This window comes from Podarcis cretensis (genome assembly GCF_951804945.1).
Source record: "Podarcis cretensis genome assembly, chromosome: 3".
Classification (NCBI taxonomy): Eukaryota; Metazoa; Chordata; class Lepidosauria; order Squamata; family Lacertidae; genus Podarcis; species Podarcis cretensis.
The window spans coordinates 52,110,026-52,137,318 of NC_137172.1; the positions used below are offsets into that span (position 1 = coordinate 52,110,026).

General features: G+C 41.6%; 1 protein-coding gene across 1 annotated transcript in view; it reads left to right on the forward strand.

Annotated features, from left to right (window-relative positions):
- The first annotated feature begins 8,138 nt into the window (after positions 1–8,138).
- RPS6KA2 (ribosomal protein S6 kinase A2) overlaps positions 8,139–27,293 on the forward strand; it is a 185,492-nt gene continuing 166,337 nt past the window's right edge. Inside the window, exons 1-2 of the mRNA XM_079971864.1 lie at positions 8,139–8,228; positions 13,850–13,903. Of these exons, the coding sequence (XP_079827990.1) occupies positions 8,160–8,228; positions 13,850–13,903 (123 nt within the window). The 5' untranslated portion in view covers positions 8,139–8,159. The remainder of the gene's footprint in view (positions 8,229–13,849; positions 13,904–27,293) is intronic.

Here is a 27,293-nt window from a genome sequence, read left to right on the forward strand (position 1 = left end):
TGCCATGCACACTCCTCCCCAGATTGACCTTGCTTGCAGTCAGAGAGGCATGGGAGGGTTGATAAAGCAACTCTTTACCAAACAAGTCTGTTGACCTGCCTGGGCTTGTTTGTCAACCTGTTTATGTATGCCCACATGTCCTGCCCCCACATCTCTATGCCTCTCTACCCTTTAGGGTCTCTGCTCTTGTCTATCCCTGGGGCTGATTTTATTATTTGGCTGTGCCTCTTCCTTGCTGGCATTTAGGAGGCTGGTGAAGGCTGTTTTATTTCAGAGGGCATTTGGCTGAACTTCAGTTGAAATTCTAAGCTGTGGAAATGAAGGCTTTAATTCCCATTTGGTTGTTTATTTCATGGATTTTTTGCAATGGTTTTGCTTTTTTAATTTCTTTCAATAAATAAATAAATAAATAAATAGAGAACTATACAAATCAGCAACCTATACATTTAATAAATAGCCTACAGTCTGGACAATGGTATGATCTGTGATGATGTGATACATGTAGGCAGTTAGTATTGCTTGATAATAGAGGACTAATAAGGACATGCCAAGTATGAACAGATGCCTTTTGCAGTGGGTTCTGCCCTTGGAACCAACTCTGAGCCTGGCAAGCCCCATACTTGGACCTGCCTTAGAGCTTAAGAGTTGGCAATTCTATGAGATTTATTCTGGGGGAAATCAATTCTAGGGGGAATTTATTCTGGAGTCCATTTCCTTAGAATGATGTCAGGGTTTGGCTATGACTTTCCAAGACTGGAGCAAAAGACCAGGCATTTTACTGAATAGAACAATTTTCAAGAGGGACATCTGGACTATTCATTTTATTTACCAAAGACCTTTAAAATGCCACTCCCTAGTCCATATGCACAATTGAATATGTTACAGATACAAGTTTACAGAAACACATGAGGCATCAGAACATAGATAACAAATATGCTACTGATGACACATATTGGATGCTGCTAACAATGAAAAGTCATGGAGGAAACCATTATTTATGAATACTTAATTAAGCAGAAAGGCCATATAGTCACACAGCATTCCATACTAAAACATGTTATGGGAAATCAATGGGACAGTACATAACACAGCAGGCGATATCTGAAGCAATCTGCAGGGCCACTTCTGGTGGACACTCTGCAAATGCAATTAACATACAAAAGGGCACTTAATGTGTTTGCAATGTGTTTGTTACAAGCAAGTAAGCAAACTAAGCATAATGCTTTCTCAAAGCATCAAAATAGGTGTCAAATAGCAATTGCAACTAGGTTATGAGATCAAATTATGTTCTTTGGTTAACCCTAATGATGGTGCATAACTCATCTCCAGGTTGAGGTAGAATTGCAGCTTCCAGGTGATGGTGGGGAAGCTTTCCAGAGCAGGTACAGAATGTGTGGCTTTCTGCAAGACATTTTCTGGAGCTACATTAGAGGTGGACACAGTACAGCCCTGGTTACTCCACAGCTGTGCTACATTTTAGATGCCACAATCTATTCTAGAATTTTGTTGGAGTGAAACATATCAAATCTGTTCCAGTTATGCTTCCACATATTCTGGAATAGCTGTGCTTTGTTCACTCACTTTTTTACGGGGCACCTACATGACATTATCACCAGATCACCATTCCCTTGTGCTTTCACTGTGGTTCCCATGTTTTTTCAGACTGCAGAAAATCAAACTCTGGGGCAAAAGAACCAACTGGTAGTATAAACGCTTCTGCAGCTCAGTGGCAAAACACACATGCCATAGGTCACTATATTCTGCAGAAGAGCCTATCTCCTTCAAGTCCCACAAGTAACTTGGAGCAGGGCTTTCAATGTGGCTCACTCTGTTCTATGGAAGAGCATTCCTGTTGATATAAACAGGTGCCCACTATCTGTTCTTTCTGAAAACAACTGAAGACACTTTTGTTTCCAGCTGGGTGAAAAAAATCACCACCATTTTGTATTGTTTTCAAAACTATTTTTGGCGTTTTTATTGTGTTTTAAAATGCTTTTTAAAAACTGATTTACCAAAACACACTGCTTTTCCAGTTGGTAACATTTTAGCATCATGTTTGTTTGCTGATTTTCATTTTGGCAGATCCTTAAATTAGCACTAAAACACTTTTAGCCAGCCTTTTTAATTTTTCATTACACAATAATACATAAATCAGAGGTGGCTAATGGGCAGTTCAAGAGCCTATTTGATACATCCAAACCACTTGAAAATGCTTACAAGACCCCCAACATTGTGGCAAATGCGTAACAACTTTTTTGTTTTTAAAAAACAAACTGCTCTGCAGTAACACAGAGTAATATACATTTAGTAGCATTCCAGGGCAGGGTGGGATTTTTTCTTCTCTTTGTTTTTGGAGAGCACAGACCACAACCACTTCAAGTTTTCCAACTGACCTGGCTATGCCATGCCCTCTGAGGGTGGGTGGAACACAGCAGCATAGATGCTGTACATACACAATATGCCAAAGCATGGAAAGCCAAGCGCAATTTTGCATATACAGTAACTTTCAAATAGCAGTGCCTTATGAAAAGGACAGAGGAAATGGTGTCCTCCTGCCAGTGGCAACATTGCGCTCATTGTGACAAGAATGGGATGGGGGGGGCGGTGGCTGCAAGGTTGGGGGGCTAGGGGTTGCACACAAGACACACTTGCAGGATTGCGACCATAGCCACTATTTATTTGCATTCATTGAGTTTACCATTGTAGAAGTCCAAAAGAGGCGTATCTCAACTTAATTTGAGCTTGATCTTATGCTAAGTTATCAGCAATAATTTCAGTAGTGGGCCTTATAAGTGGGGCTTACCAGGTAATCTCACAGAGCTGTTACGAGGTGGATTACCAAGCACTGAAAGTACTATATGCATATTTAACAACTGATAAGCATCATGTTGTTGGAAAGCCATCAGATACTCACCATAGCAGAAGGCTCAGCAGGTGGATGCCCAAACAACCAACAAAAATAAATGGGAAACAGAATACAAGATGATAATTGAGCAAATATCAAACAACGTGTTAGGGAAACTCTTGAAAATAATTTATCTGTAAAATGAGGAACTTATAGTATTTATTGTTGTTGTTGTTATTTAGGCTGCAAATGCTTCCCTCAGAAAGTAGGCACATTATGTTATGGTTCCTTGGATAGAAGGGTCAATAGGGAAATGCATATTTAATTAGCTATTCACTAACTTAAGAGTCACAGTGACACAGCAAAGCAGGGATGCACTTAATCCTTCCCTCCATCCTCTGCAATTGTCAGCAGCCAGTAAGTAATATCATCATGACATAAGCAAAGCCCTGGCTAAACTGTACATTGCTGTCTCAAGGGGAAACGCAGAAAAGAACAGAACGGAGAAGACATCAATCATTTGTGCTTAAAATAAGCTGCTTCTGAAGTCATGAGAACTTTTAAAGTTCTAGCTTTCGGGGCAAGCAGAATGCTGATTTGTAACACCAACATAGGGAGAGAGGCCAGGGGTGCAGCTGTTCCCCCTAAATCAAGTAAATAAATAGGGGGGCCACTAGGGGCGCATCAGAAGATGGCTGACAATAACATCTCTCCAACCCACCCACACGAGGTAATTTGGAGGCTGTGATGGGAGTAAATAGCCTCCCTACCCCCCCCCCAGGATTGTGGGATGGGATTGCCCTTGCCTGCTGTGCCCTATACCACCCCCGAATTTGTGGGGATGGGGGCACTAGGCACAATGCCCTCCTGTGGGATTTTGGCGCTCCTGGATGCCGTCTCTGATCCGCGCCACTAGCTGCAAGAACTTCAAAAGAAACAATTTGGATGAAGCAAATGCACATATTCGAAGACAGAGGTCCTATGGCTAGGTCGGGATGGCATGGGGATGAGGGACCAACTCCCTTCTCTTGCGGGGGCCCAATTAGTGCCATTGCCTTCCGTTAAGAGTTTGGGTGTAATCCTTGACGCCTCCCTTTCCATGGAGGCGCAGGTTACAGCAACAGCCAAGGCGACATTTTTCTACCTTCGCCACATCAAGCAGTTGGTCCCTTACCTTTCCCGCCCTGACTTGGCCACCGTGATTCATGCGACGGTCATCTCCAGGCTTGACTATCGTAATTCGCTCTCCGCGGGGCTGCCCTTGAAGCTGTCCCAGAAACTCCAGCGAGTGCAGAATGCTGCAGCGAGGCTCCTCATGGGGTCTCTGCCATGGGAGCATATTCACCCAGTGCTTTTCAAGCTGCACTGGCTCCCGGTGGAATACAGGGTCAGATTTAAGGTGCTGCTTTTGACCTTTAAAGCCCTTCACGGCCTAGGACCCTCGTACCTACGGGACCGCCTCTCCTGGTATGCCCCACGGAGAGCCTCAAGGTCCATAAATAACAACACCCTAGTGGTCCCGGGCCCTAAGGAAGTTAGATTGGCTTCAACCAGAGCCAGGGCCTTTTCAACTCTGGCTCCGGCCTGGTGGAACGCTCTGCCTCATGAGACCAGGGCCTTGCAGGATCTGATTTCTTTCCGCAGGGCCTGTAAGACAGAGTTGTTCCGCCTGGCCTTTGGCTTGGAGCCAATTTGATTCCCTCCCTCCCTCTCTCTCTCTTTTTTCTCTCTTTTCCTTCTCCTCCTGCGATGAGGCTACATTTTAATATTTTGATGTTCCATTATTTTAATGTTGTATTTTATTTTTGTTTTTAAGTTTGTAATCATTCATCTTGTTTTTATTATTGCTTGTAAGCTGCTCTGATCCCGGCCTTGGCTGGGGAGGGCAGGGTATAAATAAAAAATTATTATTATTATTATTATATTTCAAGGAAGAAGGGGGAGTAAAGACTGCTAACAAAAGAGATCTCTGATAAAACAAGAAGAGTCGAAGGAGCAAGTATAAATCACGAGAAGATACGCCAAGACTCGGTATGGCAAAGGGACTGATGGGGGAGGGGGAAAAAACCTTACTTTCTTTCTTATATGTGATTAAACAAGAACCCACCCCCCCCCAAGTCAGAAATGTCGTTTTAAGGACTTAAGCTGTCGATTTAAGGCTGTGTGGAGATAAACTTTCGAACCAAAGCATGTTTTGAGAAGAGCGTGGAATGTATAAGGGCTTTGGAATGACGCAGTTAAAAGTGCCGTCGCCATATTGGGAAGTTCTGTCGGAGGACTTAAGTCTGAGAGGAGAAATAGAGAAATAGAGCTGTTTTTATATTGTGGGTGAAACTCCTCAGTGGGACTTAAGAACGACAGTTCTGTAATTAATGATGGAAAGAGCGCTGTTATCTATGAAGGCGATGATATATGGAAACCATCTCGATTTGAGGATTGGAAGAACGGAAATATTCACACAGGATTATTATTGGTGTTTATCGGCTTAAGGAGACTATCAGAAGAGATCATAAAGAAAAAAGAGAAAATATATGAACAAGAGGTGATGTGGAAACAGCAAGATAAGACTGGATAGAATTATGAACTTTGTTTGGACTGATTTGGACATTAACGCAGTAGCAAGAAGATGATCAGAATCCCCCTTCGGATCTTGAAATATGGGTCCCCTCAACAAGATTTAAAATTCAGCTTTGTAATTCGGAATTTATGTGATGTGATTTGATTTGATTGGCCGGTTAATAAAAATTATTTTTTAAAAAATAAAGTAAATAAATAAAGCTACTGAACTAAAAGTAGAAATAATCAGAATATTTGAAATTGAAATGCTCGCTGAAGTCACTGGGATGATTTTGTGGTGCATTCTAGCGAAACAACTGGCAACCTGACAGTGGTAGGTGTGGCTTCCGCAAACTGACCAATCGTGTCACGCCCATGTTTTACATGTCTGCACAAATTCTGGCATCCAAGTATACCGAACTTTGTGGCTAAACAGATATCTGAAACTGCCCTTTCAATATCCCGAAACAATTTCCACTGTACTCTGAGCCAGCTACCAAAAATAGATTAACTTCTATATTTTATCTGTATAAAACTGATCCCAGTGTAAGATCTGAAAGGCAAGTGAAGTCACTACCTAGCTGAAGTTAATCAGGTTTTACCTGGCAAGATGGGAGACCATAAAGGAATTGCAGGTAGGCTCTAGGGTCCCATGATGGAAGAAAGGCAGGATTTAAGTGGAAGAAAACGAGACATTTTTCATTAGGCATAGAGAAGCAACAAAATATTTGCTAAAGAAAACAATTGGTGTCTCAGTGCCCTTGGGAAATGATTGCTAATTTGTCCTAGAATTGTTATTACTGAAGAATAAGTGAAGAATTGGTAATTGCCTTGCAGTTGTTTTATCCTCATCTTTTAACAACTTGATTGGAGGTACTGCTGCAGTGCATACCAAGTGTTTATGAAGCACTAAGGATTTTATCATGAGCTCAGCAAACTTGGTGGTTCTCTCTCCCCACCCCCCACCCCATTTCACCTTATAAGTTATTTAGATGTTAGAAACCTTTTTCAGCTTCGTTAAAAAGCACGGAAGATGTTCACAACTGCACAGCAGATGTCTGCGTTAATTCTATTGCAAAGAGATAGGCCAACAAGGTTTGATCATTTAAAAACGTGTTGTTCAGGTTCTTTTAGCGACAATGATCTACAAAGACGCAGCTGATAACATTTGGCAGACCCTTTGATTGAACTCTAGTGACGCTGGAATTGATATTTATGGCAACTTAATGCAATCTTGCATAAATGATGATATATACCACATTTTGGTCTATACTACAAATAGTGTAGAATATATCCCCCTGTAATATTGCTAGCTCAGACAGTTTGGGTGGGCATGCTGCCCTGTCCTTTAAATCATCTGCACCTGGCAGCAGATCACATTTCTGTTCCATTACTGAAGGTTTGCGTGCTCCTTCTCTCTAGTGCTGGACTGCATTTTCCACCCCATTTCTTGTTAAAGTGGAGCACAAAGTCCGTTTCTCTCCATGCAGTGATGGTCCCCACTGATGCATGGGGATTGGATACTGTTGGCACTGTAGCATCACTAGCGTGAGTATAATTGAAGGGAAACAAGAGGTGTATATACCGTTTTATATATATATATATATATATATATATATATATATTGGAATGGCCTTGAGAGGAGTGCATAGACTCCCAGAGTGGCTGAGGCAACCCAGGCAAATGGGTGGGGTACAAATAATAAAATTATTGTCATCATCATCATCACCATCATCAATATAATAATACAGAATATGGCAAATAAGATGGGGGAGATGAGAAATAAGCAGACCATCCGATGTAGCTGTTTGCTGATCTCAGTCTCCAAGGATGCAGGGCTTGCCTATGGGTATTGCCAGAACAGGGAAATATAACACACCACACGGCTCTCTCCCACCTCTGCAAAAGGACAGAAGCTGAGGGAATCACTGTTTAGTCTGGAGTCGACAGACTGTTTCGTGTTTGGGCTGCTTCTCCCTCCCCACTCCTTTTTATCTAGCTCTCCTGCAAATGCATGGAGGCTTTTGTCTGCCTCCTCCGTCCTGACACATATGAAGCGAGCTCCCCTTCCCTCTCTTCCCCCGCCCGCCCCTCTCGCCCCCTTCTTCCTTCTCCAGTCAGCCCTGCGGCAGGCAGGGCAGGGGCTCCCGGCTCGGCCCTTCCGCCTTCCTCGGGGCGGGAAGCAGAGGCCCCGCGCGACGCCTCCCTGCAGCCCGGTGCGGCGGATGCAGCAGTTGCTATAGCAGCCTCCGCCTCGCGCGGCCGTCTCCTCAGGCTCAACTTTCACCCGCTTTTTTGTGTGAGAACGAATTGGGAGGGAAAACACACACGTAACGGTGGGTTGAGGGAGGAGAGAGAGACTGAGGTAAAACGTAGTGGAGTTGAAATGCTACTAAGGAAGCTGTTCTCCTGCCAACAAAGTAAATTTGCAGCGCAGGGCTGTAATTACCGCCCCCCCCACCTCCCCGCTTCTCTTCCAGACGAGCGCTGTGAAGCAGAAGCAGCGGCAGCTCCTCACAGACTCTCCCCGGGCAGCTTAGTGGCTGTTCCAGAAGCCATTGCTTCGAGAGCCCGCGCTCCCGCTCCCGCCCCGCCGCCAGGCGCCCTCAAGTGGAGAGGCGCCTTCCCTCGGGACTCCTCTCTTCTTCGGGAGCGGGCCATCTTCCTTCCCGCCTTTGCTTCTGCTTCCCCCTCGTCAAAGCTCCTCCAGCGCGCTCTCTCCCTTGCTCCCTTGCAGACGAGAGAAAACTCCTCAGAGATGCCAATTGCCCATTTACTGGAGCTATGGAAAAAGATAGAAGTGGAAGTGGAGCCTATGGAAACGGAGGTGAGCAGCCTAAGGCAACCGAGCGCCTTGCATGCAGGAGCGAAATGGGGCCAGGGACCCGTAGGACGTGGGTTTCTCTCTTTGAGGGAACTTATTTGTGTGTGTAGTGGGGGAGGGGGAGACTTCTCTGAGCCCAAAGGGAAAGAGTGAACACCTGTCTGGTCAGTTGGACTTGAAAGATGTGTCTCTTCCCCCCACTCTCTGCGTGACGTATGCAGAGCCACTTGTTGATACACGGCGAGAATGGGAAGGGGAGGAAGGAAGGGAGCCTTGTGACTAGTTGTTCACAGGCACATGCGAGGAGCGGCTCAGATTTAAGGAACTGGCACGCGCTGGTTGCGAGCTTCTGGCCTCTGCAGTGCAGACAGGCAGGCAGCTTCAGCTTCGCAGGATTTCTGCATTAGTCCTCGGAGAAGGCGGGACCAGCCCTACGTGTGCCCAAAGTTGGTGCCTTGTGTTCATCCAGCACCAGAGACAGCTCCATATTGTTCCTCTAAGTTGCCTTTTTGTGTATGGGCTCGCCTTTCCCTGCGACCACAAAGAGATGGCCCTTGCCTTAGTTAGGACTGAACAACTCATAGGATAGCAAGGTTTCTGGCCCTTGGGGCAACTGTTTGGTGTAAAGTTGCTTGTACTGGGAGTCAGGGACAGTTTGCATCTTTTCCTTTTGTTGCGTAGCACCACTAACAGGTGCATGGACAGTTGCCATGCATATGTGCCCTCAGAATTACAAAGAATTGTGATCAACCCTCTTCCTTAAGAGTAAATAACAGTGAACAGGAAATATCCAGACTTGATAGTTTAATTTCCTTCTTCAACGAGTGTGTGTGTGTTGTCTTCTGTCACCCTCCACACACAAAGGAAGAAACTAGTGATTGGTTCTCTTTTTATGCCGCTTGTTTGGGAGACTGCACTTCATTGGTGCCTCTCTTTCAAAATGCAATACATTCAGTTGCATGTCCTCATGAATGTTCAGTAGTTTATATGAAATTACCTGTTTCTCTGAGCTATCAGCATCACACAAAGCTACTTTGATGACCTGAAAGTTCCTTATCACAGAATGCTTTTTAAATGGGATGAGTATTAACACCTAACAGTGCAACAAATTAATAATAATGGGGCTGCATCTGATACCTGAACTTACAATAGGTGCTTGTTATCATGGGTAACAAGTTGGCTATGCTACAGCATCTTTACTATGGTTCTGCAGGCAGATATACTAGCTAAAATGTTCTGAAAGAGAGGTGGATGAATATAAATTTCTCATCCCTCTTATTTTGGTAGCAGCCATAGAGGACTTTACCAACTAACCTTGAGCTTGTAGATGTCACTGTTTGATGTATAAAGCAATTGTGCACAGCACAACTCTAGTGAGATTCTGACTGAGCAAGTGATCTCAAGACCACAATATTCCTACTCTACAGCAGTTCAGTGGAATGTGATGGTAACACTGTAGAGAATACAGGATGGCAGCCTGAGTATTTCAGATTTTTTTTCTGCTTCACTCATTCATACATTGAATAGTTGAAGTAGCCTTGTCACCATAGCATTAAAACATGTATGAAAATAAAGCAAACAATAATTGGGCAGGGGGGGAAAACATTTTTAAAATAATGTTAACAAGCCTTCAGTATCTTGTGAATATCAGATACACAAAGCAGTGCCATTTAGCTTTTATTTTATAGGGTTTCAAAGGAACTGGTTTATGGGTGTCTGTGGACTTTAAGGTTCTTTGGCTGGGACAGTGAGCACCACCACACAATGTTGGTGGGTGCCATCTTTCATTCTGCTTCATCTTATTTATTTAAAATCACCATCTCTGACTCAAAAACATTAATGTAGTTACACCTCTCATAAAATGGTATATGACACCTGCTGGCACTGCATGATGATGTATGTATGCATCATAGCAGACAGATACCATGTTAGAAGAGATATCCTGTCATGTGAAAGAAAAGGGATAATATTCTTCTAAGATGATGGCATTGGCTGTTTACAATTTTTTTCAGTACTAACATTAAAATACTAGATTTAAAGCCACTCAAAAAAGGTTTAATCTGTTAATCTAATTCATTAATCAAATGTAGCATCCCTAGTCCTATATCCCTAGTGAGATATTGGATTCAATTGTTGGGTCAAGAATTTCCACAAATATAGAACTTTGGGGGTATAGTATTGTTGTGTGTACTGCATGATCAAGGAAATCTGCAGTCCTGTTTTACAGGCAAGAATGAGACATGAATGGGGTATTAATTTTAACATCAGAATTCAGCTTCTACCATTATACATATGATATAATACCTTCTAATGAGCTATACCTAAGCAACAGATGTGGCATTTGGGAGGTTTGTCCTTTTAAAACCCTAGCCCAAATGGTATGAGCTATGTTCAAAACTGGTTGTGTTTTATGTTCTCCCTCAGAGAAAGATTTTGTTGTTTTCCAGCTTTACAAAATACAGTCTGTCTTGATTTCAAGTCAACAAGATTATTCATAATCTTGTAATGTTAATTGAACAAGTCTGTTCTCGATTATTCACCCATACTTTTGCATACCCCGCCCCCCAGTAATTATTCAGACATAAACATGCTTACTTAGGAAGCGATTCCCACCAAAAGGGATGAGACTTCACAGTAAACATGTTTTAAGACCTTTGGATGTTTCCATACAGGGGTTTAGCACTGTAAACAGGTTGTTGAGATATCACGAATTGATCATTGGTAAACAGTTTGGTTTATTTATTTATTTATTTGATTTTCACTGGAAAGGGTAGGTATGAATTACACGTGGGTGAAAACATGGGCTGGCATTTTGACAACAGTTTTTTTGTGGATGGATGCTGCAAAAAATGTGCATGCACACAGAATGCCCACCCCACAATAAATACCCATTTGGAAATACCCTGTGTATCTTTTCACTCATGCTGCTTTCTCTTTATTTTTATTTTTATCTCTTATCTTCCTTGGACTTGATTGGAATATTTTCTTAAATAAATGCATAAATTACAGTCTCATGCACATAAAAACAAACTTCTATTCAGTACCTTATACTGTGCTTACAAAAAAAAACAAACAGGTGTAGATGTAATATCATACCATATCCAGGAGGCAAAGATTGTGCACGTATCCCAACCCCTACAAAAAGTGTACACTCCACTAACGTTAGTTAATTTGTTAATTATTCCATATATTCATTACCCATCCTTCACAAATGATCCTAGTGTGGGTTACACTGTATTAAAACAGTACAACAGTAAAATACACAAAATACACAAATAATGAATCACTGAGACAACAGTGCAACCAGTAAAGCTATTAAAAAGGATGAACGGTAATCAGACATTTTTAAAAGTCTGGATAAAAAACTATGCCCAAAGCTTCTTGGGTCTGGGAGCCACTGAGAAGACATAGGGCTCCCATATGTCTGGATCTTCCGGGACATTACTGGAATTTCAAAGGTGGAATTGATGTCTAGGGGGAATTTCCAAAAGGTAGCACTTTGTCCTGGATCTTAGGCAAGTCAATCGAAAAATCGCATTTTTAGGGGTGTCCTGGTTTTTACTTTTTGAAATATGGCAACCCTGTCTTATGTGGTGCCATCCCATAGACCTCTGAGGGCACTGGTATTTCCAATGAGGTCTCCTTTGCCAATGTTTATTTCCAGGCTGGTTTATAAAGAATGAGGTGATCTTTCAGGTATTTTGCGAACCAAGCTGTTAAGGGCTTTATACAGTATGTCAGTACCTTAACTTGTCCCTGAAAACAAATAGGCTACCAGTGCAGTTCTCTCAGAACTAGTGTAATATAAGACCTTTTAGCTGTGCCAGACTGCAGTCTGGCAGCTGCATTTTGCACTAGTTGTGCCTCCAGTCATATTCAGGGGAAGCCCCACAAACTGTGCATTGCATTAATTCAGTCTAGAGAACCCAGATCATAGATCACAGTTACCAGGTCATCCCTTGATGGCACTTTCATAGAATCATAGAATTGTAGAGTTGGAAGGGACCCTGAGGGAATCTAGTCCAACCTCCTGCAATGCAGGAATCTCAACTAGATCATACATGACAGATTACTATCCAACCTCTGCTTTAAATCCCCTAAGGAAGGAGAGTCCACAATGTCCTGAGGTCTGTCAAACAGCTCTTACCATCACAAAGCTTTTCTTTTGGTGCTGAATCACACTGTTGATACTAAGACCTCTAGATACTTTTCTCATGCACTACTGGCAAGCCAGGTGTTTCCCATCTTATATTTGGCAGCTGGTATTTCCTGCCTAAGTGTTGAATCTGATATTTGCCCCTATTGAAATTCATTTTGTTAGTTCTTCAATACGCAAGGTCATCTTGAATCCTGATTCTGTCTCCTCTGGCATTGGATACCTCTACCAGTTTGGTGTCATATGCAGATTCGATGAGCATCCCCTTAATATCTTCATCCAAGTTGTTTATAAAGAAGTTGAACAACAACGGGCCTGGGACAGAACCCTGTGGCACCCCACTTATCACTTTTCCTCAGGTTGACTAGGAACCATTAGTGAGTATTCTTTGTGTTCAGTCAGTCAACCAGTTACAAATCCGCCTAATGGTTATCTTGTCTAGTCCACATTTTACCAGCTTCTTCACAAGAATACCATGGGGCACTTTGTCAAAAGCCTTACTGAAATCAAGATGCAATATGTCCACAGCATTCCCCTGATCCAGCAGGCTAGTAAAGCTATCAAAAAAAGAAATAAGATTTGTATGGCATGACTTCAAGCTGCGGGGAGCAGTGGAGGACAGGAGTGCCTGGCGTTCTCTGGTCCATGGGGTCACGAAGAGTCGGACACGACTAAATGACTAAACAACAACAACAACAACAATGGCATGACTTACTTTTTAGAAACCCATGTTGGGTATTAGTAACCACAGCACGTTTTTCTAAGTGCTTACAGACCCACTGTTTAATTATCTGTTCTAGGACCTTTCTTGGAATAGGCATCCAGCTGACCAGTCAGTAATTACCTGGATCTCTCTCCCCCCCCCCCCCATTTTGAAGATGGAAACAACATTTGCCTGCCTCCAGTCCTCAGGCACCTCACTTGTTCTCCAAGAATTCTCAAAGATTATAGAAAGATGCGCTGAGATTACATCTGCAAGCTCCTTTAGTACCCTTGAGTGCAACTTATCAGGCCTTGGAGATCTGAATTCATTTAAAGTAGCCAAGTGCTCCATTACTACCTCTTTTTTATCTTGGGCTGCAGTTCCTTCCTTGCATCATTTATTCCGTCATTACCATGTTAGGCACTGACAGGCCTTTGATTCAGTCTTATTCAGCAGGGTCTTCTTATGAACCATGAACCAGTTATTGGCTCTTATCCTAATCTACCTCACAAGGATACCATTTTGAAGAAGGGCAAGATAAAAACACGACACATAAAATACCGTAATATTGCTATGATCACTCACCGATTCTGTGTTGTTTTTAGCCACTGAATGAAATAAATCCTGTTATATGCAATAATGTTACAATAGCTGGGGGGGGTTTTGTTTAAAAAAGAACAATTTATGTATTTGATGTGCAGTTTAATGGTTTCTCAGATTTACAGTGTCTTCATAACATTTCTCTTCTCTCTTTTTAATTACCAGCCGGCAGCAGAAGATGCCAGCCTGGATGAGGGCTTGGATGAGTCTACAAATGAGGTAATTCCATTTGTTATGCCCACTTCATTAAAAATAAATAAATACTGAAGATGCTTAGCATTGGTTATATTTTTAGAAATCTTGAGGATTTCTACTGAGGAAACATATATATGTGAGCGAAGTCTCCAGCCAGGATAGTGAATTCATCAGGGAACTGGACTTGCGGGTTTTGTACTTGGCTCTGGATGGCAGAGACCGAAAAAGGATCTTGTTGGTACCCCCCCCCCCCCCCGCAGCCCAACCACATCCATGACTGAGCTAGTGGAGGGGGTCTCTGGTGTGGCATTAGATAATCGTAGGACAGAAGTGCTGAACGTCTTCAGTATCCATGCAATCCTGCTTTGCCTGTCCAGCGCAGGACTTCATGGTTGTGTGGCGCTTTCTCAGTACACCATACATCCAACGCATAATGCAGGTCGTACCCTAGATCAGGTTTTTGTCACACAGGGGATTGGGAAAGATATGTTGGTTCCGGGGGGTGTGGGTGTGTGATTCGTTGGCATGCACAGATCACTTCTTGGTTTGGTTTGGTTTGGTTTGGTTTGGGTGTGACTTGCACACCCTGCAGGGGAGGGAGAACAGTTAAGTTGAAGGATTTCTGAGCACTTGGGGGGACTTTCCAGGCAGTATAACAGATGCTTCTGTTGAAGCCCTAGTTTTACCGTGGAATAGTAAGATGGAGAGGGCCACTGACTTGAATCCTCAGGGAGTCTAAGAAGTTCATTGGGTTTCTGAGGAGCTCCAAGCAATGAAACAGGCCAGTTAATGACTAGAGTACAAGTGGTACAAGAGGTACAAGCACACAGCCATGCCTAACCTGTGGCAGTGTTGCTACAAAGAAAATATATCTACCTGCCTCTGTGAGGCTCTGTCTACCTGTTAGAACAAGTCACAGTGCTGCTTGGCTTCATTTAAATAAGACTTCATAAAGTAAGAGGGTTAAGAAGTGATTACTGGAAATTAAGAATGAACCAGCATTGATAAATAATGCATTTTCTTCATTTGGATGATTTCTGAATACATGTTTTTGTAGTACGCCAATAATATATGAACTTTCATCAAGGCTGGCAGTAATCTCCACTCCAGTCAGAAATGCACTTTTGGTACTTGGAATAAATTATGCAGATCATGGTTTGCATTAGTTTACATACCAAATTCAAATTACAAAACTCTCTTTCAAAATATATTCCTCTCTGATGAGTTGCAGGTGGCACTTAAAAGCATTAGTCTTTCACATAGCCTTTGGTGAGGCAGATAAAGGATGTTCTCTGCTACTTAAGGTTTTTAAATGTCTTATTTTTGTCTATTCTGAGTGTTAAGCTATTATGCTGATATTAATTCTAGGGTGCTTTAAAAAAAAGTAAGCTGCCTGTTGTACACCTTTATTTTGGAAATGCAACATCTGAAATATTACACATTAATAAAGGTTTCGAGGTTTCAAAATGCAGAGAACCTCTTTCAGCTCAGTCCTGTGCATCTCTCTACTCAGCAATTAAGTCCCATTGAGTTTAGTGGGGGTTACTGCCAGATGAATGTGTGTATGATTACAGCTAGTGGTGCCATCAACGCAAGACTTTGGGGCAGGCAAATAAGCCAGATGAACCCCAAATGCAGCAGGGCTGGCTTACCACATTTTGAAGTAAGTGAAGCAATGCATACTATATAAATAGTGCCCCTCATAGTGATGATAAGTTCTAGCCTTTTAAAAAACCCCAATAATGGGAAAATCATTGGGCATCTACCCAAGAACTCTTAAAGAATTCAAACTTGTCCTCTTTTTGGGGTGATGCATAACTGGCCACCCAAGCCTTCATGAAAACAGACCAGAATGACAAGCATTATTTTTTATTTGGACTGGCCATCTGCACAAGACTACTACAGCTAAAAAGTAGGGTCGTAATGAGAGATGCAGCAATTGCTTAAAAAACAAATCAAAAATCAAAACCTTCACAGTATGCATTTAATCTACAGGTGTTTTAGGTTAATGTTTAATTAGAGGAAATACAAAACAGGTCAGGCAATATATGTCATGAAAAATATTCCATCCTTATGAATAAAGACACACGCTTTTCCTTCTCGTTTCTGTTGTCATGCCAACAATAGTCTATTCAAAACAATTCTCTGCTTGTGGAATATACTAAACTCAAATCAACACTAGAAGTGTCCTTGTAGAACACTTAGGCATTTTTCATTTACAAGCTAAGGAAACCTAGAACAACAAATGTCTGCCCTATTTAGTCATAATTTGATACTGACATTTTAAAATAACTTTAATGATTACATAGATGAGAAGAGGTGATGACCTATAATCAGTCTGTTTTATTCCCCCACCCCATGCTCATTTCAAACAACTGATATTGGTCAAAATATATTAAGCATCTACTGACCTGTGTTCCCTTCCATTATAATGTCAGCTGCTGACATTTCTACTCAGTCCTCCGTTGGGGCTATGCTGCTGAGACTTCTTAGTATTGCCTTGATTTGACATGATAGAGCTGTCTATACTGTTGCCTATGCACATTAATCTAATTGACTTTGACTAAATGAGAATTTATTGCACATCTTGCTTGTGACATAAGCATTTCTGGGAATCAGTGTAAACTCTTGAGTTTCAGTGTAAAATAATTCTAGATTGAACCATATTCACATACATATCTGGTATGGTATGGTTTATTTATATACCAGTTTTTAGTCCAAAGCCCACCAATGTGGTGAACAATGTTAGTACCTCTCAGTGGAGGTTCCTTTGCTGGTCAAAGTGGGGCATAACTCTCTTAAGATTCTAAGCCCATCCAAAACCACCAAAGCCACCGTCCAATCTTTCTCCTGCCAACCACTACTAATACATTTCCATTGACTGAGAGGCTTGCTAGATACTTATGCCCATCTCATCTTTTTAGTTCATGAAGCTTACTTATGGTCCCCTCATTAACCAAGGTTAGACACTTTTCAATTTAGTTAGGCATTAAGTACTTATCCAATGGCAACGCCTTCATGTCCACACCTTTGCAAGATCTTGACATGGAGCAAGTTCCATTTCCTGTAGCACAGCAGCCTCTGGAGGCACAGCAATGTCCTTAACTAGTTTGCAGCAGCCTCTGAATTCAGAAGACCACACTTAACATGAGCCTGTGGTTTTCAACTCAAGTTCAGACATTAAAAACCCCCTCATGTTTTCATGTTACGTGTGAATTCCGTTTATGTATCTTACAAATACTGAACTCTGGAAAGTCTTCTAAAACTAAAGCAATTACCTAGTTTCAAACCTTAGTTTATCATAGGGGGCTAACAGAAGTTCCGTTGGCACAAGGATTTATGTTTGCACAGTAGATTTCTCTTCCTTCCCTCTCCTTGTGCACCCTACACCCTCCACAAATCTCCAGAGGATTGGGAGAAGCCCCAAGACAGATGAGGCATGAGGAGAGGAGGGGGGGGGGAAGTTCTGGTGTGCAGGCAAAGTCCTTTGTGCTAATGGAACTACTTTGTTGGATACCACCTATGAAGTTTAGTTAACTAAATTTGCTAACATGTGCATATGAGGAAGACCACTGCAACACATGTGAACATCATCCAAAAAACATCATCTTTGTTTTATATGAAGTGCATTTTTGTCAAAGCAGGTATCATCTAAGAAGTATTTTCCATTCTCTCTCACCCAGTAGAGCAGAACTTTCCAAACTTCTCACATTGGTGACATACGGTACTTTTTAGACATGCATCATTTTGTGACACAGAATTCGGTTTTACTAGGAAACTGGAGATTAAACTAACCCCTTTCCAGGAGTGTAGGGAGTGTTCACGTGACACACCTACACACTGCAGCTGACACACTAACGTGTCGCAACACACAGTTTAGAAAGCTCTACAGTAGAGAATGTTTCTTCTAAGACCTCTCACTTCTTTCAGATGCCTTTTGAAAACTGTATTGTTTAGGCAGGCATTTGCAGTATGGTTGTTCTCTATTTATTGATGATTTATTGATTTTTTAAAATGTTATTTTTATGGATGCTTTTTGCTGATTTTATTCTTTTATGCTGTATACTGCCTTGATGTATTTTTATGAAAGTGTGGATTATAAACGCACACAAAATAAATAAATAAGATACTGCTTGCCATCTGCATTGATTGGGGTACTTTTAAAATTGGCAGTGCATTTTTAAATTACCTTGGAGCACTTTTTAAATCCACACTACATCTGCACTCCCTCTAATATTGAACTAATAATGAACACTGTGATTGCCAGTAGAACTGGAGCCAAAACAAGAGGGAGTATTCACATCCTCTAGGGAGCCCTAAAGTTTGTAGAAGTAGATTTTTAAAAAATATGCAAAGAGGATTGAACATACTCAGTATCTGCATAATGTTAAGGAACAGTTGGAAAAGAAAATTGGGTGTGGGTATGGAAAGCCCTGCTTCATTGCATTTAAACAGGTATGGGGAACCTTTGGCCCTCCAGATGTTGCTGAACTACAACTCCTTTCACCCCAGTAAGCATGGACAATGACCAGAGCCAATGGTAGTCATAGTTCAGCAACATCTGGTGGGCCAAAGGTCCCCCATGCCTATAGCTGTAGCTTATAGCAAGGTTTCCCAAACTTCCCACAGCTGTTGTTGGACTACAGTTCCCATCATCCCTGACCACTGGTCCTGCTAGCTAGGGATGATGTGAGTTGAAGTCCGAAAACAGTTGGAGAACCAAGTTTGGGAAACCCTGGCATATACTATAATTGAGGAGGGCATGGGTGACTAGCTAGAACCCTGAACAGGAACATGCATGTTAGGGGTGAAGAGAATAGACATTTTGTTGCAGGTCCCAATTATCTAACAAACTGATGGACTAAACATTATAGATGGAATTCAGAGTATTTTTAAATAATTGGCATAAACTGGTAATGTTTACAAACAGTATAAAATTGTACTTACAATATAAAAATTACACTGTCTCTATTTTTATGTTCCAAAGTAAATAACATTTGAAGCTTTTAGGATGAGATTAATAATGTTCTCAGTTTACTTTTCAGCTTGAGTTACATAAAAGGTTTGAAGTTTAACTAAATTATTACAGCTTATCAACTCTAATTTGTTCTTGAAATTGAATTTTGTGAAGCTTTTCTATTTTAATTTCCTTGGGTCTATTTTCATTCATTCATGCATTTTATTTATTTATTTAATTTCTATACCGCCCTATACCCAAAGATCTCAGGACAGTTCACATAAAATATTGAATACATAAAATCAAAACAAAAATAACAACCCGATTAAAAAAAAAAAACCACCCTCTTGTTAAAGCAATTGCAGCGGTGCAGTGGGTCTGTCTGTTAACTGGAAGGTTGGTGGTTTGAGCCTAGCCAGGGATGGCTGTGGCAGGATTCATGCATCGTGGGGCATTGGATTAGATGACCCTTAGGATCCCTTCCAATTCTACAATTCTATGATTCTATACACCAATTGTGAACATATTTTCCAAATGTGTAGTTTAGATCCTGATGCTTACCTCCAGGGGCAGCCTGTCTCATTTCATGAAAGAGGAATGTGCTATCTCCTGCCGCCACCCCCAGTCGCCGCATTTCCTGCAGCAATGCCTCACTCCCACCCCACCACTGCCACTGCCAAAAAAACCCCAAAACCCTCTTGCCAAAATTTGTGTATAAAGGTAAAGGTAAAGGTACCCCTGCCCGTACGGGCCAGTCTTGACAGACTCTGGGGTTGTGCGCCCATCTCACTTAAGAGGCCAGGGGCCAGCGCTGTCCGGAGACACTTCCGGGTCACGTGGCCAGCGTGACATCGCTGCTCTGGCAAGCCAGAGCCGCACACGGAAACGCCATTTACCTTCCCGCTGGTAAGCGGTCCCTATTTATCTACTTGCACCCAGAGGTGCTTTCGAACTGCTAGGTTGGCAGGCGCTGGGACCGAGCAGCGGGAGCGCACCCCGCCGCGGGGATTCGAACCGCCGACCTTTCGATCGGCAAGTCCTAGGCGCTGAGGCTTTAACCCACAGCACCACCTGCGTCCCTGGTGACCCCGACGTGTATACACACACATAAATAATTATTAGAGTAAGTTGCTTCCAATATAGGCATATGGAGCATTACCAAGGGTTAGTGATTTTCAGCAGCCTCTATGTTGGGGCTCTAATGTTATTCTGACCCCCAAGTTCCATTAATTTCAATGGGACTTGTGTTACCCCAAACATGCTTATAAGGATATAAGAGCAACTCAAGCCACTCGGAGTAGCAACCTTCTGTTTCAACATTTAAATGCCCGCTGACAACTTTTTGACTCCACCAGGCAAATAAGAATGCATTTTTCTACAATGCTTAATTGATGTCTGTTTTTTACTGTATGGTTTTTACTGCATTGTTTTATGTTGGCTTTTGTTGTGAACCACTTTGATCTATTTTATAAAACAGCAGTATACAGTGGAACCTCAGTTGTTGAACGTAATCCATTCTGGAAGACCATTCAACTTCCGAAACATTTGACAACCAAGGCGCAATTGCTGGTCGGCAAGTTCCATTGAAAAAATGGAGAAACATGCCTCAGAAGCCATTCGACTTCTGAGGTGCATTCGAAAATGGAAGCATTCACTTACAGGTTGTTGGCATTCGGAAGCCGAAACGTTTGACTTCCAAAGTGTTCAACAACCGAGGTTCCACTGTATAAATATTTTTATAAATAAATAAGTGCTAGGAGGCTATTTCAGTTCTATGAACTATGAGGAAAGATTTACTTAAAATGCAAATCCATAGATTATAGATTTTGGAAACAAACAAAAAGCTCAAATGATTTCTGTATTTTCCTTGGACTAGATGACCCTCCAGGTCCCTTCCAACTCTACAGTTCTATGATTTTTTGAAGTAACAATGTAATTGCCTAACAACTGAAAAAGAATTGCAGGAAACAAGTAATAACAAGAAAATGAACATGCAAAGAATATCAGTTTCCATAGATCTAGTCAAACACAACAGTGAATCATCTGGCAGTGCATTAAAAGGCACAAAGCTCCCTTTCTGGGATTATTGACGAGGTAGTTAAAGCATTTTTCTTTGTTTAATGTTCTGCCTTGGATGACACTGTCACATTCTGGGCTTGATGAAATGTTTGTTATATATGTTTAAATAAGGAAGTTGCTGCAATTAAAATCAAAGGGGTCGATCCAAATTAAATCATGCTTTGAGTTGGAATCGTTAAAATCAACAGGACTTACATGAGTCATCATGACTAACTTAAGTCCTACTGGTTTCAGTAGGTGCACTCTAAACTAAGGTTACCAGATTTTTTTCAATGAATCCGGGGACACTTTTCAATTTCAACTGATTTTGTCAGGGGACTGATTTGTAAATCCGGGGACTGTCCCCAGGAAACGGGGACGTCTGGTAACCTTACCTTACTGTCAGAAACATGTTCCTGATGTTTAGTTGTAATCTCCTTTCTTGTAACTTGAAGCCATTGGTTTGAGTCCTACCCTCCAGAGCAGGAGAAAACAAGCTTGCTTCATATTATTGATGGACCTTCCTTACACTGACAACTGAAAAGTCAGAGAATACAAAAGAAGCTGAATGCTTCTTTCTGTTTCTTTGTGGGGATTCTTACTTCTTGCTAATGGTAACACTTCTTTGCAAGATTGTATGCCTTTATGATTAAAACATAAAGGTTGCATGGCTGTGGGCTGAAGGCCTTTGGTTAAAGGTAAGAATATTCACATGTTGAACCTCTGCAGCCACAAGACTTGATCAGGGACGGGCACACATACAGTATCTCCCCAGGTGAAATGCAGCCTGCTGACACCCTTTGTCGGATCACAGAAACCGAACAGCCAAGTGGCTGCAGTTGGCAACGCTGCTGGAAATAAAATTCACCAGATGCCATTCAGAACTGAGTAGCTGCTTGACTTCTTGTCCAAGAAGTACCATGGCGTAAGTTTCCTTGCTTGCAAGGGATAGGGAAGAACTGGCAGCTGCAGCACTTTTGTTGACAGGGAGACCAAAGTGTTCATGGGCACTAGGGAGCCATCAGGCCAAGGCCAAGAAAGGCAGCCCAAACCTGGAGCTAAGCCCGACAAAACCTGAGGGTCCCGTTCCAATGAACGTACATAATCTGAAATTCAATAAGGGGAAACAATAGAGGGAGAGGAAGGAATATTTCTAACTCTGTAAAATGAATTATGGATTCCCAACTCTTGAAAAAAGAACCAACATCTCATAAAAGCCCCATGCCTCTCTTTATTATTTAAATTTATTTAAAAAATTTACATACCACTTAACTACAATACTCTCTATGTGGTTTGCAAGGATACAGTACAGTGGTACCTTGGCTTACATACGCTTCAGGTTACATACGCTTCAGGTTACAGACTCCGCTAACCCAGAAATAGTGCTTCAGGTTAAGAACTTTGCTTCAGGATAAGAACAGAAATCAGGCTCCGGTGGTGTGGCGGCAGCAGGAGGCCCCATTAGCTAAAGTGGTGCTTCAGGTTAAGAACAGTTTCAGGTTAAGAATGGACCTCTGGAACGAATTAAGTACTTAACCTGAGGTACCACTGTACAAAAAAGTAAATATCAGTGAAAGCTATAGTATAGTATCAAATTCCAATTAAAATGCCTGCTGGGATTTTAAAAAGCCTTTTGGATTATCTCTTTATTCAGAGTTGCTTGTCAGAGTTTCCTCTGTAGGGTACTCCTGACTTTATGTGGGGGTCATCTGAATCCAGAGGTAGGCCTTCTGCTGTCCAAGCATTCTTCGCAGCCAGTGCCTCTGGGTGCAAATGAGCTCTGAGAACACTGTGACTGTTTGGAAATTTACTGCCTAAGTAGAAAACTAGTTCCTCACTTATTGCTTAGCTCACATATGGAGTAAGCGGCACTGCCACCAAGTGGCATTTATTTAAAAGGCACAGCAATATTTGAAATTGTGACACTTTTACAACATGAAGATTTCCCACCCTGCCAGGAAAAGCACGGACTTCCTTCATGAAATACCCATGGTATCATGAGTGTCTTTTTCACCCTGGATGCGTTAGGAATGGTACATCAGATCCTCAGTGTATGCCCCTCAGTCTTCCAGCACTGTGTTCTTATTCATGTTTACTCAAACGTATGCCCCATTTAGTGGGGGGGGGGCAGCCTTGCAAACAGGTCTTGTTTGTTTCCTCTGGAAAGTAAAGGGTTACAGCAACAAACAATTATGCATGCACAAAGCTGGCAAACTTTAGTTTCTTGTTCCTGCCAGTCATGCAAACTAGGCAGGGATAGTTTGTAATCAATCTTGGTTTAAATTATTAAAATATTCAAGTTTGTTGGATGGAAATCAGGGCTCAAAATGTGCTTGGAGTTTGCTAGATTTGATTTGATTGTGAAGCTGAGGCTCCAATACTTTGGCCACCTCATGAGAAGCGAAGACTCCCTGGAAAAGACCCTGATGTTGGGAAAGGTGGAGGGCACAAGGAGAAGGAGACGACAGAGGACGAGATGGTTGGACAGTGTTCTCGAAGCTACAAACAGTCTGACCAAACTGCGGGAGGCAGTGGAAGGCAGGAGTGCCTGGCGTGCTCTGGTCCATGGGGTCACGAAGAGTCGGACACGACTAAACGACTAAACAACAACAAGAAGATTTGATTTATGAACTATTTTTTGAGTTTTTGCGGCACCATGAGGCCTGAAGGCATATTAAAATAATGTATGTAATTATATGAAGTAAATTGCTTCTTCGTTTATTAGGGAAAATGCATTGCAAATATCTAAGAAGAATAAAAGTAAGAATAATAGAATCTTAGAGTTGGAATGGAGCCAAGGGCCATCTAGTCCAAACCCCTGAAATGCAGAAATCTCAGCTAAAGCATCCATGACAGATTAGCATCCAACTTCTGTTTAAAAACCTCCAAGGAAGGAGAGTCTGCTCCCCTGCCAAACGGCTCTTACTGTCAGAAAGTTTTTCCGAATGTTTAGTTGGATTCTCCTTTCTTGTAACTTGAGAAATTGGATTATTTATTATGTATTTTATGAATTTTGGGGATAGAATAATTGACATTGATTTTTCAGAGTTTCATTGTACAACCTTATACACATCTACATATGCTTTTGTAAATGCATGCAGTGGTTCCTTGGCTTATGAACTTAATCCGTTCCAGAAGTCCGTTCTTAAACCAAAGCATTCTTAAACCAAGGTGTGCTTTCCCATAGCAGTGGGGGACTCAATTTACAAATGGAACACACTCAACAGGAAGCGAAACATGTTCTTCTTCCAAGGCAAATTTAACAAACCAAAACTCCTACTTCATGGTTTGCAGTGTTCTTAATCCAAGTTGTTCATAAACTAAGCTGTTCTTAAACCAAGGTACCACTGTATATGATTGCAACCTTGACAGCATTACTCACAAGTTGTTTTCAGCAGCATGGTAACCTGATATTTCAGCACAAACATGACAGTTTTCACATCTTATATTTTTGTGGAGAATAGTACTCTTGCACTCTTAGTGTTTAATATATATATATAAATTACTAAATTGTAATGGGTGGGTATATAGTTTTGTAATGAAACTACAGTGGTACTTCTGGTTGCGAACGGGATCCATTCCGGACCCCTGTTCGCAACATGAGCAGAACGCAACCCGCGCCTGCGAGTGTGCGGGTCGCGATTCGCCGCTTCTGTGCATGCGTGTGATGTCATTTTGAGTGTCTGCACAGAAGTAACTTCTGGGTCGCCACGGGACGCAACCTGAAAAGATTTAACCTGAAGCAAGCGTAACAAGAGGTATGACTGTATTCTTTGCTTGCAAAGTCAGTGATCAATTGTGCAGTAACTCTACCTGACAGCAGAGGTCACTCTTGTTTATCAAAATGAGAAACCTCATTCTAAATAAGCTATACTGTATTACTTTAGCTTTAGAATTTTGAGACCTGGGTGTCCCTTACTCCTCTGATATTTTCCACTCTCTGAAGAAGTGGGACATTCATGAACAGCAGACAAATTGTGTCTGGTTCACACACAACCTTATTGCAATGGCATGCATGTATGGTTCTGGGTTCTGGTTTCAACCACATAGAAAGATGGGAGTGGGGGATCCCAAATTAAAAGCAAAAAGAGGAGCATGTGTAAGTGCAGCTAAATGTTCCACAGTTACCAGTTGCTTATTGCCTTGCAGCCCGTCACTTTCCTCAAGTGACCTTTTTTTTTGTGTGTGTGTGTGTATTGGAGCCCTGACTGAGGCCTGTGGGGCCAAAACTTTTTTGGCCTCTAGTCACTCTTTCTAGTGTGATTTATGTAGCTCTCTCTTTAAATGCACAGTGCTGATTTTGTCACATCTAATTTGGCTCTAGGCTGACCTGTTTCCTAAACAACCTAGATTTAACCTACCTGAGCAACAATCTCTGCCACAACCTCAGGTGCTCCCAGGCATATAAACAAGCCCATAGAAGACACAGATATAATATAAATGCTGTACTTGGAATGATGGCTCTCAGTAAGGCATATAAATGAAATTGGTCAAACACAAACAACTTATAGAACGAACATATATGTATACATTGCCATCATCATTCTGATTATGGTATGCTGCAAGCAGAAAATATGAGAAAACCAGATCTCAGAGGTACAGGATGAGTTAAGGCATGTAATGAAGACTTCTTAAGAGAGTGATGAGGAACCTGGGGCACTCCAGATGTCATTGGAATACAACTCCCATCATCCCTGACTATTGGTCATGCTGGCCGGGGGGGGGGATAGGAGTTGGACTCCAACAACATCTGGAGGGCCACAGGTTCCCCATCCCTGCCTTAGGAGACCTTGAAGAATGAAGACTTTTCTTTGAATTCTATTCCAATCACAGTCTGAGCTTCAGTGGCCTTGTGAAAGTCCTTTGCTTGCCCTGATTCCTCATATTTATTATTTATTAAATTTGCGGTAGTACCACCCTTCATCTAGAGATCACAGGGTGGTTCACAACATGTGTAAAGTTTTATCAATAACCTATATGAATGGGTTGTTATAAGTGTACACCTGGAGTGCTAAAGAAATGATAGCAAAGCAATATAATATGCACCCAATACTGCATATTCATTAGGTTTGTGGTATAGAAAGAGTTATCGGATGTTTAGGTAAGCTACTCTCTTACAGCCCACATAGGGCTGCTATCCTCACAGGGTTGTTGTAAGGATGTATTGATTAAAGAACTGAGTGCAGTGCAAAATGAAATGGAGAAAATAAAACATAAAGAACTCCCAAACTTTCTTTTCCATCATTTGAGTGGCTTTCTTTTAGGTCAGATTTTTAAAGCACAAAATTCTGAGTTCAAAGATACCTGAGCAGTACTGAAGAAATTATTTTGTTTGCATGGGGGACATAGATGGCATGTGTTATGACTGTTCACTCTGACATTTCAGGAAAAAGCTATTGTCTGCTCTAGTAACTATGAGGGAAAAGCAGTACAAATTCATACAGCCGCCTAAAACAATATTTCAGAATCATAGAAGATAACCCCAAGGGTCATCTAGTCCAACCCCCTGCAATCTCAGCTAAAGCATCCATGAGAGATGACCATCCAACCTCTGTTTGAAAACCTCCAAAGAAGGAGAGAGATTTTTTGCAGGTTGGAAAAGGACAAGGTAATGCACTAAAAAGTGTGGGATAAGGATTGAATGACAGGAAAATGCATAACCTCCTCACAAACAAATCAGAATGAATACTCATTAAAGAGTGGACATTGTATAACCTCCATACAAGCTTTGTGCAGGCAAATCAGGATGAATGCACTATAAACAAGTTATGTAGAGGAGCATACAAACAAATAGCTTTTTCATCCTGCTCTCACGTTTGGTCAAGCAGGTTTGACGGTGCTTTTTTTAAAGAAATATAACACCTGTTTTGAAAGTCAAAAGTGGGATTAAAGTAGCAATCCTGCTTTCTATTTTTATATGTTTTGGTTGGTAGTAGAAAACCATCTAATATTGATGCTAAGCACAAATCACTAGTATGACTACTAGCTCTGCACTTTTAATATCCTGTATGTATGCAATATTATGCATATGAGACTTCAAAGAAACTTATCTCGTATTTGAAGAGATGTATGCACTGAAGTGTTCAGACAGTTGCAATAAAGTAAATAATAACTGTAATCATTTGTTCTTTTGTGATGCTGCTAGGCAGCAACTCACAAAGTGGCCACTAGCATCAATGTTCTGTTAGTATACCATATACAGGTATTGAAAAAAGTCCACAGGTCCAAATCTCTATGCAAAATTAGAATTTGAGCTCACCCCTCACACTGCTTTTTATAAACACCCTATCCACCAACAATTCTAACTTTCCCACCAATTTTGCAAGATTGGGCACTCACATATAAAATACAGACTTCACTTGTGAAGCAAAGGACTTTCACAGACTAACCCACAGGTGG